General features: G+C 41.6%; 1 protein-coding gene across 1 annotated transcript; it reads right to left on the bottom strand.

Moving 5' to 3' along the window:
• Positions 1-2,728: 2,728 nt before the first annotated feature.
• On the bottom strand, positions 2,729-16,089 carry dhodh (dihydroorotate dehydrogenase). The gene is made up of 9 exons (XM_084575077.1): positions 15,981-16,089; positions 12,556-12,768; positions 11,118-11,317; positions 10,273-10,355; positions 9,830-10,017; positions 7,176-7,289; positions 6,271-6,424; positions 6,028-6,187; positions 2,729-4,241 (listed from the first exon to the last, which is right to left on the bottom strand). Exons 1-9 carry the CDS (start codon positions 15,996-15,998, stop codon positions 4,154-4,156), a joined length of 1,218 nt encoding a protein of 405 aa, XP_084431203.1. The 5' UTR covers positions 15,999-16,089; the 3' UTR covers positions 2,729-4,153.
• Positions 16,090-16,232: the final 143 nt, after the last annotated feature.

Below are 16,232 nucleotides of genomic sequence, written 5' to 3'. Positions count from 1 at the left end.
ACTTGTCTACAGTGTAATACGAGAAACACTTCAATAGCTTCTACCGCCAATTTCCTCATTCTTGACAACTGTGTGGGTTACGTAACTCACTTGTTTAAATTATATCTAGGCTTTAAGTTATGCATAATGTAAGTCATGGCTGCTGTGAGTGAGAGTGGAAACATTAGCTCCACTGCAACATGTTAAATAGCAGTAAACACAAGGTACAGATGTGGTTGAATTGATTGGATTTGGCAAGAATTTGGTCCTGATTGATAATAATGACACGAATTTATCGATTGATATTGATAAAAGAACAAAAAGGAAAAGTGAGGGCTCATCCTCTGGAGACCATGAAACATTTCCACACAGACTGAATGTGGGATCAAATGGTCAACGGAGCAAACGCCGAACATTCTCTGGCTCCGGTTTTTAATCTGTTATATATTTAATTAAATCAATAACAATCAAAATTGTCTCAAGGCGCTTTACAGAGATATATCACTTGGGTCCCTCAGACAAAACAAACACTTCAAAGGCATCGATTTGGGCTTTGAGAAAGAATTTGTCTCGTCTCTGTTTTCTAAACTCTATTTTTCAAAAAACTAACTTTCTTGTGATGAAAGGAATCAATAGACAGCCATATACTATACACTGATCAGCCACAACATTAAGACCACTGACAGGAGAAGTAAATAACTTCGACCATGTTCTGACAATTCAGTGTTCTGCTGGGAAACTTCTGGACCTGGCATTCATTGGTGTGGATGTTACTTAGACATGTAGCACCCACCTAGACCAGACCAGGCACCCCCACCCCATAGCAATGACACTCCTTGATGGCAGCAGCCATCCCCAGCAGGATGCAGCCTGACACAGACACACACACAAAAACACTTTAGGAACAACTAAAAAAAAACATGAAGAACAGCACAAGGTGTTGACCTGGCCTCCAAATTCACTAGATCCCAAACTGATCCAAGTATCTGTGGGATGATCCACAGAGGCCCCCCCACGAACAACATCCTATTGCCAGACACCACAGGACACCCTCAGAAGGCCCATGTCCATTCTCTGATGAGTCACAACTGTTTTGGAGGCACAAGGGAGACCTGGACAATATTAGGAAGGTGGTCATAATGTTATGCCTGATCGTGTATATCTCTACGACTCTCCTCTGCACAAGGATGTGCCCTCCACAGATAACAATTCATCAATGTGTCCATCTTAATCTTGTAAACACATCTATAGTCTATATTCAGCTCAGTCCATATGAGGCTTCCGTTCCCGAATCCGATTTAAAACACAGAACAAAAAGCATCTCAGGGACAAGTAAGTGCTGCCTCAGAGCTATGATCAAAATTAGATGAGGAAGGCGTTCGTCTAAGTGGCCATCAGTCTGAAGGTTCTGCTCGTCTGGCAGCCAGGCCTCGCCTCTCTTCCTCCTCCTGCGACACCACATATGGGATACATGCCAGTCTGGACTTGGCCTCAGGACACGGAGGAGGCGCTTGGCAGCTCACAGCTGATCCTCACAGAAACCGCTGCCTTCGCGAGTCGCGTCTAAAGACCGCCGTCTATTCTGGGACGAGCAGGCGGTTGTTGCGATAGGCCAGGAAGGCGCCTCGATGCGCAAATGTGAGCGATGAAAACCCCAAGAATAACTATGAAATCAACATCCCGCACCAATGGGAGGTGGTGACCGCACATAGCTAATAAGAACAGAGGGGAGGTCGTGTGAGGGGAAGACGGTTTGAAGGGCTTCCTGCATCCAAGTCCCTTCAAATCATCAGACCACCACTGTGTTCTCCTGCTGCTACAGATGATTAGAAAGGATGAGACAGAAGAAGTTTCTCACCAGAAGGACTAAGAACATTCTTTTCTCTTGTTTCAGAAAAAAAAAAAAAACTTCATTATTCTTTGCTCCAACTTGAAGCATATTTCTCAGTCTGTGTGAATACTTCTCGTTGACTTTTTAATGTGTTGCTCTCCTGCGCAAGAAAAGAAGAGAACCGAGTCTGGTAAAATCTAGGGACACTGTACATCTACTGAAAATGATTATTCCAAACTTTCTCGCACACATCATAGTGGCAGGAAGAAAAAGAGAGAGGAAGGAGAAAGGGAGAAGAAGTGAAGAAGAAGAAGAAGAAGAGAGGGGGGAAAGGAGAAGGAAGAAGAGAGGAGGAAGAAGGAGAGAGTGGAGGAGGAGAAAGAAGATGACAAGAGGAGGAAAAAATAAGGAGAGGAGGAAGAAGAAGACAGATGGGGAGGAAGAATAAGGAGAGAGAGGAGGAGGAAGAAGAACAGGAAGAGAGTGGAGGACAAAAAAGGAGGAGAGGAGGAAGAAGAAGACAGATGGGAGGAAGAAGGAGGAGGAGGAAGGAGAGGAGGAAGAAGAGAGGAGGAAGAAGAGAGGAGGAAGAAGAGAGGAGGAAGAAGAAGACAGATAAGGAGAAAGAAGGAGAGGAGGAGGAAGAAGAAGAGAGAGGAGGAAGAAGAGGAAGAAGAAAGGGGAGGAAGAAGAAGAGAGAGGAAGAAGAAGCAGAAGAAGAGAGGATGAAGGCGAGGAAGAAGAAGAGAGAAGAGGAAGAGGAAGAAGAGACAACGAAGAAAAAGAAGAAGAGAGAGGAAGAATAAGAAAAGACAGCTCATTTTAGGACTTGATTCACAGAATCAACTTTTAGTCATCAGTGTCAGTACAGTTGATCTTCTGGTATCTATGAATAAACACAGACTCCATTTCGTCACTTTTAATGTCAGACACTTTTCAGTTGAAAAAAAAATAAAATAAAATAAAAAACAGAATCAGGTTTGTAGTTGTTTTTTTCCATGTAAGGCCTCATGAATGATGAAAACAATCAGTAAGTAGTCTTGTCAAAGAGTATTTCAGTGTGGATCTTCTAGATTGAAACCAGTACCTTTAGGATGCAATAATAGAGTCAAATAAATTTTATTTTATTAAAATATTTATCGGCCCCGCTCTGTGACTCTTGGTTCACAGCAAATTCCAGTTTTTGGAAGTTAAAAGTCAAATCAAGACGTCCTCTGAAGTGAATAAGCATCAAAGCTTTATTTTGTGTGTCACAGTTGTCAGGGAAGGATGGGGAAGTTTCCTCTTTGAAACTCGGCCCGTTTCATTGCCAGCTCTTTTTCTCACTGGAGCTTTAATTAAGTGTGTGAGTATGAGACACACACACACAGAGACACACAGAGACACACACAGGCCTTGTCTCAGAGATCTGTGCAAAAATTAAAAACTTTATCATAAAACCCCAACGGACGTTTGAGTTGTTGATGTGGAGGAGTTCTTAAACTCAGCCTCAGTCATTTATGAATAACACCACCAATTAATAACCTTTGGAGCATGTTTCAGCTGATTTGGACGCATATACGTATATAAGTGTGTGGACATTTTTTAGGTTAGAACGTGCTGTTACACTGTAACAAAGAATGTAAAGACCTCAGCTTCTTAAAGGGGAACTACTGTTTTTTTACAACCTGGACCTTATTTCTGGCATAAAATACGATCGTTTACTCACCCATATGACTTTTGTGTCATTTGTAGTTCTTTGGGAGATAATTAGATCCGCGTATATCCATATAGTGGGAGTGAGTGGGGCACCGAAACGCAGCCTCTAAATAACGTATTATCTGCCACGAAACTTGTTCATTTTACCAATATCTGTTATCGTACGCTAGTGCACCCGCGACACAGTGAAATTAATGAGTTTCGTGGAAGATAATGCGTTATTTAGAGGCTGCATTTCGGTGCCCCAGTCACTCCCACTATATGGATATACACCGAACTAAATATCTCCCTAAGACTACAAATGACACAAAAGTTATATGGGTGAGTAAACGATCGTATTTTATGCCAGAAATAAGGTCCAGGTTGTAAAAAACAGTAGTTCCCCTGTAATACTGTTAATACAACTTCAAAGACTTAACAGTAGCTTCCACTTAAATATGTTTTTATGCTGAGATTTAGCTAAAACATGATTAACAACTGACAATTTATGCACTCTTGAAATCTCACACCACAGGTAACATCTCATCCCAGGTGGGGAGCAAGACGACGACGATCGCGTTGTCCCGTTGGAGGGGACGGCAGCTCCACGTGCCGCTAAAACCCCCCCACCTCGACTGTCTGCGTTAACATTTCCCCCCTCATCTCTTACAGCGAGCTCTGCTTACGTGTCGGCCCATCTGCTCCCCTGTGATCTGCTCCGACTGCCTCGGATACGCTGCGGAAACCTTGATCTCTGCGCAAATAACACAACACACACACACAGCAGCCAGCGATAAATATTTGTGCCAGGAATCTACGATGGATGATGAACAGGAGTAAAAGTAACGGCAGCTAGAGCTGTTTGAGATACGTGGCGCGTGCAAAATATCTGCGTGCAACAGTCTCAGACCTTGTGGAGTTCCTCTAGTAAATAACACTGACTGCAGTAGTCTCGACTCTACATAAAAATGTACATAAAATAATACTGCATTATTTAAAAGATAGAAGATTTTTGGTTTGCTGCCACTCTTGCAAAAGCTTTTTGACAGGAGCGTGTTTGCTGTAGTGTTACATCACCTCTTCTTTTGACAACACTGTAAACAGGAAGTAAATGTGGAGACCAACTACAGTAGTACTGAAAGCTGACTGTTTTCCCATTCCTCCTTCACATATAAACCCAGGATCTTATTTGTATTTTTGTTTTAATAGGCCTCTTTAGCCCCCGGATTCTACTACTACAACTAATACTACTACAATTCTTGTAATATTGTGTGAGCAGCACGTGGTTTCACTGTTGTGCGAATTATCCAAGCCATGTGCATGAATGTCACCTCCACATACGTCACTGATAACGGCTTCTGAACTCTCCATTAAATTTTTAAATTTGAATCGGTCAGACGAGGACACTTCGCCTCCGCACGTCTTTAACGACCCACTGCTCATTTCTCTGGATCGTTTGTGGAAGCGGCGACAAACTGTGTTCGCCAACCAGCAAGTGTTCCTGAGTCCGTGCAGTGTCTGTTAGAAATGCAGAGGCGGTCACGGCCATTCAGTTCTTTTAATGATGTTAAGTGCCATCGATGATGAAATGCGTTGACGACCTGTTGCCAAATAACGTCATTAGCTGGTGATAAAACCTCAGCGTTACACAACTTTTCCAGTCTTTTGTTGGTCTCAACCCAATCTTTTTTCGTAGCATGTTTCTGGCATCAAATTTAAAATTAGCACATACTTTAAAAGAACAATGAAATCTCTCAATTTAAACATTTAATATGTTGTTTTTGCCGCATCTTGAGTCACAGTTAGGGTTTATACTGTTAATACTGCAATGCAACTATTTTGGGCGGCGAAACATTGAGTTATAATGGGTAGTAAACTAAACTATAAAAAGGCTGCTAAGCTACTGAGTCCTATTTAAGATGCAAACTACTGGGGGAGCATGATTCATTCAGAGATTCTACTTAATGTACCTTGTATAAATGCAACCTCCATGTATTTATGATATGTATTTTATTACTATTCAGTAGATAGTATGAAATATGTCACATAGATTTTGGGACCGTAATTTAAAGACAGACTGATACAAACGCAATGCATTTATTTGACGTGCCATATACTGTATAAATAGTTTTTAATAGCTGGGATAGCATCATAATTAGGGGCTTTTATTGAGACACAGAACCCAGGGTCTCATGAAATTTTATGGGAAACACTGTGTCTCCTATTGGAAACCTGGATGTGATTATTATTTTCTGATACTTCTTATTTGTGTAAACTGCAATGGATAATAGTCTAGGCAATAGTTTTTCACCATTTACCTTCATGTTCACTTACTAACATAAAGAGGTTTTGTAAACCAGCCCGACTGCTGGCATTTATTTATTAATTTTTTTGCTTTGAAGAGATATTAAATAGAAATACTAAACTGATGAATACAACGTCACTTCCGATAAAAATAAGACTGTTAGGAAACAAACTGAAGACTCAAAGCTGAGCTATTCATTAACAGGTGCAGATTGGTGCACTTCGTTCGTACTCACTTAAGAAGCTGTTCCAGTTCGCGCTTTATCTTCGTCACCACAGGTGGACCCTGAAAGGTCAAAGCCGTGTAGAGCTGAACCAATGAAGCACCGGCACGGATCTTATCCATCGCATCCTGGCCACTGGCCACACCTCCAATTCCAACAATCGGCACTTTACCTACAGTAACATCCGCATAGTTTATTTTACATTCACTTAACTGACTGAAATGAACAGAACCATGAGGATAAGTGGAGAAGTACCTTTGGTGAGGCTGTACATCTCTCTGACCATGCTGGTGGAGAGGTCTTTGAGTGGCTGGCCGCTCAGTCCACCAACCTCAGACTTGTGTGGGTCCTTAAGTGTCTCTGGCCTTGACACAGTGGTGTTGGACACCATCAAACCATCAACGCCAAGCTGCAAACACAGAGCGTACACAGACAGAAAGCAAGTTACACAGAGCTCTAATGTGAAACCCATCGGCAAAGAGAGAGTGTGGCACAAATATTTGCCATTTCCCGCCCTCCTAAGTGTATTTTCTATTAAGTTACGTTTCCTTCTGGCTCCAGCGAGCAACAGGACTGTAGTAGTGATAAAGTTATCGGAGCAGAGAGAGAGCAGTGATTCTGTTCAAATCATTTAGAAAGCCACCATAGAAAAAGCTATCACAGTAAAAAAAAAAAAAAACATTGCATGATTGTATTTATTTGTAGTGCCTTGTTAAGCACCTTGTAGTTTTTGAAGGAAGCTGCAAAAATAAACTTTATCACAGAGGGAGATAAAGTTTATTTTAGTCACGCTGAGGCTGGATTGATTTGCGTTTTCATTCTAAGGAGAAGGTGACTGCACCCCGGTGAAGGGCGTGTGCACTTTGCATGAGAATTTGACGCATGACTCAAGTTATGAGCACTGTCACATCAATGAAGGACATGAACTTGTATTCATTTCCAGTTTAAAGTGTGCATTTAAGAGATAAAAGGATAAAAAAAGAGGAATGCATAAACTTAAAAAAGGTTCTTCCTTCGAGTGACATGCTTAAAGATTAGACTACAAAAATGAAATATTTGAGTTAGACATGAGGACGCCCTCTAATTAAAAATTACTGAAGAGAGGAAAGGAAAGAAAATGTAAAGAAAAATTAAATATATAACAAAAGAAGATTCAAAACCTCAGTGACGACGTCAGCGATGTCTTGTTTGTCCTGGGCTGTGAGGTCAGGGGCGATCTTCACCAGGACCGGAGGTTTATGTTCTTGCTGCAGGGCGTCGCGCTCCTTCATAACCTGAGCAGATTGTATGAAGTACAGGTGAGTGGGCAAAGAGGTACAACTACCATTGGAAACTAGACAGAGTGCACTGTGCTGTAACATACACCAATCAGGCATAACATTATGACCACCTTCCTAATATTGTGTAGGTCTCCCTTGTGCCTCCAAAACAGTTGGGACTCATCAGAGAATGGACATGGGCCTTTTGCACTAAAACAAATGGAATGCTATTATGTTAATGGTCTGGCCCACTTGAGATCAAATTGGGTTGCATGCGGCCCCTGAACTAAAATAAGTTTGACACCCCGGCTCTAAAGCCTGGGGAATGGGAAGGTTTAAACTATTAGCCTCTGAATTAATGAATGACAGCCTCAATGACAAAAATACACAACAGGTATACATCTGTGAAGGTTATCAGTCATCCAGGTCATAGAACAACTTCCCATCATTTGCTTAACAAATTCAACATGCTTTAAAACCTTAACACAATCCTGATCACTTTACCCAATCAGAATCTGACCATGCCATCTTTTTGGGTAGTTTGCTCGCTCTGACTCAGTATCATTACCTAAACCGTTCTGAAAGGGCATCTCACGTATAAAGCTGTTGTTGCTCTGTGACATTCATTAACCCCGTTCTTGACTTGTTTGTCTTTTGCTGCGAGGGAAACAACACCGAGTCCTCGCTGGGAGGCTGCGCAACAACACAAGGGTATCAGTTCTCTGTTGTCACCGGGCAAATATCAGCCAACACCCGAGGAAGACTTGTCTCACAGAAGCTGACGGGTCGAAGAATAACGTTGGTGGAAAGCTGAGTTGGCAGATTCATCCTCTTTTTAAAGTTATCAAAAATGCCACAATCTCTCTTTTTTTTTTTTTTTTAACACGAGGAATCGTAGATAAATATTAAATCAAAGGACGTTTTTTCCCCCCCGGTTGCTGGCACACATGGAAAGCAGTGACAGTGTTTGATGCCGTCCTTCACTGTAGTTCAGAGGGAGTTTGAACGTCTAGCTGAGCAAGGTTGCACAGAGGCTTCTGAGTGAGGGGTAAAGAGACTGTAAATGATCATCAAACACTTTAGCGCTGATAGTAAGACTTCGGCTAAGACCACACTCAGCTGCACCCACTCCCTGACTATGTTTACATGGAAAATACACAGTCGAACAGCTTTTTATTGACAACTTAAGGCTTATTTATGGTACTGTGGGACATAGACACCATAACCTATGTACGTAGCCTACGCCGGTGCGAGTCATTTATACTTGTGCACTTGTCAATCTGGCTCGCTCTGTAAAATTGCCACCCAACCACTAGTCGGTGCTGTGTCTTTCTTGCCAGTCGGGTTCATTTTTGTTTCTACTTCCTGCTTCACTTTCAACATTGGCGACTGAAACTTTCACTGACATTTCGCCGAAGACGAGTCGTACAAATGTTTGTATCTCCGTCTCTCCTCAGTTAACCTTTCCTTGATGTGTTCCATCTTTATTGATCCAAAACAATCAATTGGAAAATTGCGGAGATGGAGTAGCAGCCGGAAATACTAAAGCGGAGACCGATTTATTCAACAGAAGACAATGGCCTCATATTTAACCGCACGTCCTGCATTGGTTCCAGCTTTGTTCATCTTTACTAACATTTGCTTGAGCAATTTGAACCTGTCCCTCCCTAGAAAACCTGTCACCAGCTGGATTTTTACCCGCGGTGGGGCTAACATGTGCAGAAAGAATGGATTTTTTTCCACTTGAAGAGAAACAATCAGATCAAGTGGTTATCAGGGGCTAATTATCACAGGTTTTACACTACACCTTCTCTGGGTGGTTACCTGAGGCATTTTTAATTCTGCTTGGGCTCTATTTTTGATGTTAAAGCTGCTTTCCGTGTTTGTTAAAGGGTGTGAGGAAGGCAAATGTCGTCTTGTCCTGAAGCATGTGAGCAGCAAAAGTATATATTTCTTGCAAACTATTTTAAGAATGGATAAGGAAATAGATGTGATACGATAATCCTTTGTTTATCCCACAGTGGGGAAACCTGCATTGTTGCAGGAACAGACAGTTCAAGGACAGTGCACACAGGAGCTAAGAAGTAAACATTAAACAAGTACATAAAATTGAAAAATGAAATACAATAGAAGTCGTACATATGCATATTGCACACGAGAGAATGAAGATATGCAAACATAGCTATTTGTGCTTGTGATTCGATTGTCCAGTGTGGTTTACTGGGAGCGGGCTTGGTTGTGGAGCCAACAGGGAAGGAGTAACTCGATTATATGGGGAGAAAATTTGCTTTAGTCATCTATTAAGCAAAAAAAATGCTAAATGTATACTGGTTTCCTTCGCATAGTGATTAATCTACCATCAGATGATCAGCTATCTAGCAGATTCTTGCTTGTTTTCCACAAGGTGCAGATCCCTTTATAACGCTGGCAAATGTTTTGTTAAATTAAGACCCACTCTGTATGGCGATGACATCCTTTCACCTCATATTTAGATCCTAGAGGAATTAATTTTGAGAGAAACATGGAGACCTGGAGAAGGATTCGGACAGTCCTACCGTATGTAGGAGGTTTCGGAGCTCTGCCTTCCCCTGCAGATCGCGGAGACCCGGCGTATTAGGACTGCTGACGTTGACCACCAGGTAATCTGCCAGAGGGCCCAGCGCTCTCACCCCCTCCAAATAATCTGCCCCAGCGTCCCGGGACAGCTTGTTCTTCCCCAGGTTGATGCCCAGGGGAAGGCCACCTATAAACACACACACACACACACACAAATAGGAGAGTTCAGGTAAACACAAACACATGACTCAACTGGGACACAGGCTGCTGATGCACTAAATGGGCTGTAAACAAAGATGGAGACACAATAAAACGTGAGACAAGGGCAGGTCAAGATCGTTGAAATAGAACAATATAGGACAAAGGACCAAAAAGAAGTTGCTTTTTAACACTTTTGTTTCTCCAGTGGGATCAGTTGAAATATTCAAAGACGACTGCTAACCTTTACTTTGATCTTGCTGCTTCTCTTCCCTGGATTTTAGCCTCATCTGCACGTCTGCCAAACCACAGCTGTTGAATCCATATCTTGGGCAAACACACAGAGAAGGATCGACTTGATATAAATAACAAACTATTAATAAATAAATAAATACATCACAATGCTGAAAATGAGCTATAACACACGATGCAGTTGTATTATTTGCGTAATTCCTTTGTAATTCTCCCCAACAGATGGCATACAGGATGTTAATTCAATATTTATGAGCCAGTTTCATTTATTATTTTGTTTGCCTCATGTTAAAATATCAGTAAATTTTCTGACAAAACCAGCTTCTCATGAATATGGTACAGGCTTGATTGTTGTTTAACACATTAACACACCATAGTCACATAATAACACAGACAAACTAACGCATCCTATGTTCTGTAAGGTAAAATTACAGTTTTCATGAATGGAGTCTGGTGGCCGGGAAGAGAAGTGAAATAACGGCTACAGCTACCCTTCAGAGGTATAAATACAGAGTACACCTATACACACAACCACACAAAGAGACCAAACTTTTCCCTTAAACTGTCTGTTCCTTATAAAAGAAGAAAAAAAATACTTTAAGTGCACTAAATACTAAAACATTAATATGAAAATTTACATAAAATCACAAAAAAATTCAAATAGGACTGTTTTACAGCCCCTGGCAAGGCTTTTAATTCACAACTAAATTGTCTGTCACAACAATATGATAATTTCTGAGACGACATAGTCTCAATGGCGACTGCATCTCTTGCAGGGACAGAGAAGCATTCTTTTCAGGTGGAGTACTGACAACAGCACAGCCTTTCCAAACATACCTGTTGATGACTGCTTGATCTGCAGTGAGTCGAAACACCCGCGGTTTGGGGTTCCCCTCCTGAGGTTTGGGCGTGATTGTCCCCACCTCGACGAAGCCAAAACCCAGTTTATACAGGCCGTCGACGGCCTCCCCGTGCTTGTCGAAGCCGGCTGCAATCCCAACAGGGTTTTTGAACTTTAATCCGAGGACGTTCATTTCCTGTAGAGACATGATGACAAAACGGCACAAAGTCTTACAGGTGGATTTAGATAGATAGATAGATAGATGTGTCCAGTATCCCATAAAAAAACAGACATGGAATAATACTAATAATAAAACTATATCTATAAAATCAATCACAGTCCAGTTGATTCCTCAGAGGGACCAAGATAGCAGTCTGTCACTAAACCAGCTTCTCTGCCTGTCTATGGTGTCCTGTAGAGGGTGGTGGACATTGTTCATGATGGACAGGAGTTTGTTCAAGGTCCTTGCATCTGCCACTGATGTCAGGGACTCCACCTCTGCTCCCCTACCACAGAGTCCTCCTTCCGTATCAGCTTGTCCAGTCACAAGGTGAACCTTCTTCTTAGTGCTGCCTCCCCAGGACACCACAGCGTAGAAGAGGACACTGGCAACGATAGTCTGGTAGAACATGTCCAGCAGCTTCCTGCAGATATTAAATGACCTTAGCCTCCTGAGGAAACAGAGACAGCTCTGACCTTTTTTGTACACTGAGTCTATGTTAGCTGGCCAGTCCAGTTTGTGATCCAGCTGTAGACCCAGGTACTTATAGGTCTGAACCACCTCGATACGCTTCCCGTTGATGGTTACAGGCTTCAGGTGGGGCCTGGACCTCCTGAAATCCACTACCATCTTTTTGCAGCTTTGCACCATGATACGAAGCTGTTCACTAGATTCTTGTACTCCTGCTCCTGTCAATCCCTGATACACCCCACAATTGCAGAATCCTCTGAGAACTTCTGCATATGACATGAACTCTGTGTTGTACTTGAAGTCCGAGGAGAACAGGGTGAATAGGACAGCGGAGAGCACAGTCCCCCGTGATAGACTGGCGATCTGTCCTGCCTCTCGCCCAATGACAGCTGGGGATCGGCTCCAACACCCCTTTCAAGGACAAGTGGTTACAGCTGATGAATGAATGAATGAATGAATGAATGAATGAATGAATGAACCCTAACCACGTCCTTGTAGCGTCAAAACACCTTATTGCTCTTCGTTGCCTGGCGACAAAGCTGCAAAAAGAAAAAAATAACGAAGAAGACACCATCTTCTATTTTCGTGGCGGTTTGCTAGGGTCAAGGCTGCAGGGGAGGACGTTTTGTTTATTTAAGATCGGATCGGGACTCAGATGGGACGATGCTGAATATTAAAAGATCGGTATCGGATCCTGGGGGAGGCAAAAAAAAATAATTTAAAAAAGCATCCCTAATGCTTACCAATGATGCAGGGTCCTGGTAGCGGTTCAGGGGAACCACACCCATACCAATCATCTTCACCGCCAACACATGTGCCGTCTCCGCTCCCACAACCCTCTGCAGCAGGGGCATCAGCTGGTTGGCATAGAAACGCTCATCTCCAACCGCGGTGAGGTAGGAAGCGAAGAGGAGGCTACCTGAGCTGATGACCTTCACGGCGTCTTTTAACTGTTTCTGTTGGCAAGAGCGCGGAAATAAAAATAAGAAATCTGGTAAGAGATTCATTACCGAGTGTGATAAATAACATTCATAATAAAGTTGAGTCCGTATTATACAGTTTATTGATTTGCAGGACTGGGAAGAATGCGTGGTAGCAAAACACTAACTACACATCCCTGTTATACATCCTTGAACATGAGAAGGCTGAAGAAACACCAAGGACACGTAGCATCATTCAAAAAATAAATTGCTTTTCAGCTATAACTAGTCAAAATGTCTGCTGCAGAAAAGGTCTGTTGGAGTCTGTAATGAATGTTTTGGACAGAAACTAGCTGTAAATAAATAACTGAATTATTTTCCACTGTTAAGCTGATACAACAAACTTGTCAAGCAGTTGTTATAGAGCTGTTTACTTGCAGCCATGTTTCTACCTCATGATAAATTTAACAAATGCTTATTATAAGTACTTTAAATATATATAATCTGATCCTGCTTACGTTCCTAGAACTCCGCTAACTAGGAGCAGGAGAGAAGAGATGCTGCCAGGCTCATACATATCGTATTATATTCTGAATTCTCAGTGAGGCTGCACAATATTATCAAATTCAAATGATTAATTTGACTTGTTTGGAGCAGCGAAGGAAGAGAATTACATATCAGGAAAAACATGGTGCCCATTAACAGTACAGCTGAAAAGCCTGGGTTTGATCCATCGAGCTGTAAATATTTAGCAGAGGTAGTATTGACCCGTTTATACATAAAATAAAATAAAAAGTTTTACTCAACAACAACAAATCCAACCAGGAGAACCATGCATGCAGCCTGACATGAGCCTGACTGTTCAATTTATTGACGAGAGCTGTAGGTGAAGTTGTTATTCTGCTCAGCTGCAGCAATTTATTACAGAAGGATTTAAAGTGGCGCGCAGCCAGAAAGCACAAACAAAGATTACAAATAATGCACACAGAGCTTTGTAGGTGCTGCCTTTCTTCTTCTTCTTCTTCTATCTCATTTGTTGTTACTGAATATTACATACTGTAAAGAAAACTATTTTTTAATCATGTTTTGTCTTGAGTTCTGTGCAGAAAAAAAAAAAAACACAGAATAAAATTGTGATTTTATTTTTTTTTCGCCATGATGTTCAGCCCCAATTCGCACCAATCTAGGTGAACCTGTCTGACTTTAACGCACCAGAGTAGATTCTCTGCACCTGCCGCCAGGTGTTAATGGACTAGGTAGACCTTTAAAGTTCTATTGAGTTCTTAAAGTTCACTGATCTCAACTTTAAAGCTGCATTTAAGAGCAGGAGAACCTCATGAGATGGTTGTTAAATGCTGCCTGTTTCCCGAAAGTAATCGGAGCTATCGACCGCACACACATTGCTATAAAAGAGCTATCACATGATGAATTTGTGTATGTCAGCAGGAAACATTTTCATTCGATCAACGGACGGACCACATGTGATGCGCAAATGCAATTAACCAACACTGTGGCGCGTGGAGGACATTTTTGAGCACCTCCCTCCAGTGAGTAGCGTCTCCAATTCGCTTTCTGTGAAGTTCTTCCTTTTTCCCGTCTTACTCATTCTTATATTTTCATTTTCTGATCGTGCAAAGAAGGGAATCTCAGGTGCAGGGTCAATTTAAATAGGATTTGCGTATTTAAAAGGGGGGCGTGGACCGGGAGGGGTCAGGTACAACATGTGCGCTCAACTCCACGTTGATTGGGATGTGCTTCTGGATTTGAGCGTGCGCCACGTTTTAGTAGGAAATCCACGCAAGTCTTTGTACGTGAGGCCCCTGGTCTCTACCAAAACCTGAGGGATGACTCTTTCACTGCTGCTAAATCTTAACAAGCTAGTGTACAGCTGGTTGTTGAGTTTAATAGATAGATGCCCCATCGCTCTTTAAAATGCAGTTTTGGAGGGTTATCCAGAGAGATCTAATCAAAATATAGGAAATAGTTGCTAATAGCTGCTTAAGACAGGTGTCAACTTGCAGGTCTATTTCTGGTTGACAGTGCTGCTGTTTGATGCCACTCAGTAGGTGACAGCTCACATGGAAAGCTGTGAATATGACTGGAGCTAACTTAAAAACAAGGCACTCCCTTTTCAGTGAGACTGTCCATCTGCATTCACTCCCTCAGATGTTCTCCATTATCATGAATGCGACATTTGAGACACAGTCACAGCTGATCCTTCCATTTGACTACTTGTGATACTAGTGGCGCCAGTTGACTGGACCTCCATTGAACTGAGACGGTCAAAAAAAAAACGGGGAATACTTATGCGGTCACTTGTTTTACATTACATATTTTTAATTAATCGACATTATCATTCGGAAATAGTGGTCTACCATGATTTAATCCATAAAAGAAATTAAAGGGGAAAACAGAAAAGGTGGCTGGATACTTTTTATAAGCACTGCATCTTTGTATTTATCCTTCCTTTGTATATTTACTTCTATTTCTATTTCTTGTAGACTTGCGCGTATGCAAATCTTATATATTTTTGCTTATACTATTGTATTTATCTTACACCTATTTTTCTTTTTCTTTTTTTTTTTTTAAATGTGCAACTGAGACCAAGTAATTTCCCTTGTGGATCAGTAAAGACTATCTGAGTCTAATCTTAGCGACGCCAGGCAAATAAATGGATTTTAAGTATTTACATGAGAGCAATGGATTCTGTTATAACACCATCATAGAATAACAACTCTTTGGACTGATTGTTCACATTTAATGTGTGCCCATGTCCATCTCTCGGTATAATAATCAATGTAAAACAGCTCAGTAATAAGATGATAATGATATACTGATTGAACGGGGGGACTTAAACATAAAACCATTCAATTTTCCCTGCAGACTCTGAACAACCAGGACATATACTTCTCATAAACATGAAGCAATTAATATATATTGCAGTAATATAGATAGGAGTGTTTAAAACTGCCATGAAGGTGACAGGTAAGAGTTTAAAACCTAGCTTGGTGTCTAAGCAGAATGAAAATAGCTTAGAAATTAATTAGTAGAAGAAAACCTATGGAAAACTCCTAAATTTCAAAGGGCAAGTGAAGCTCAGTGGGACAACATCACAGCCTCCATGTGTTTCCTGTTCCCTGCTTTAACGTTACTTTTAGCATTGCTAGCAAACGATGACACGAATGTCGTGGCAACGTTTCAAAAGTCCAAACTCCTCTAAATGTGTTTAAAATTGTCTCTGAAATTACCTTCAATCGTCCCGCCATGGACACGGTGTTGTCATTGCCATACACAGTCTACGGCCACAGAGCCTTAAAGGACATTCAATGCATTTCCTAACATGTTACACAAACCCGCGCATGGCTTTAACTTCCTGCTTATCTTCTCGCGAGATTTCAGTCCTGGGTTTCCTCCGGACCACAGTGGCTCAGCTGATTCAGTTCTCAGTCAAAGGGTTTAGTTGGACATTAATTTTTTCATAGACAATAATAATAATAATA

Source organism: Chelon labrosus (assembly GCF_963514085.1).
Source record: "Chelon labrosus genome assembly, chromosome: 3".
Taxonomy (NCBI): Eukaryota; Metazoa; Chordata; class Actinopteri; order Mugiliformes; family Mugilidae; genus Chelon; species Chelon labrosus.
This window is presented reverse-complemented; position numbering and strand designations above follow the sequence as displayed.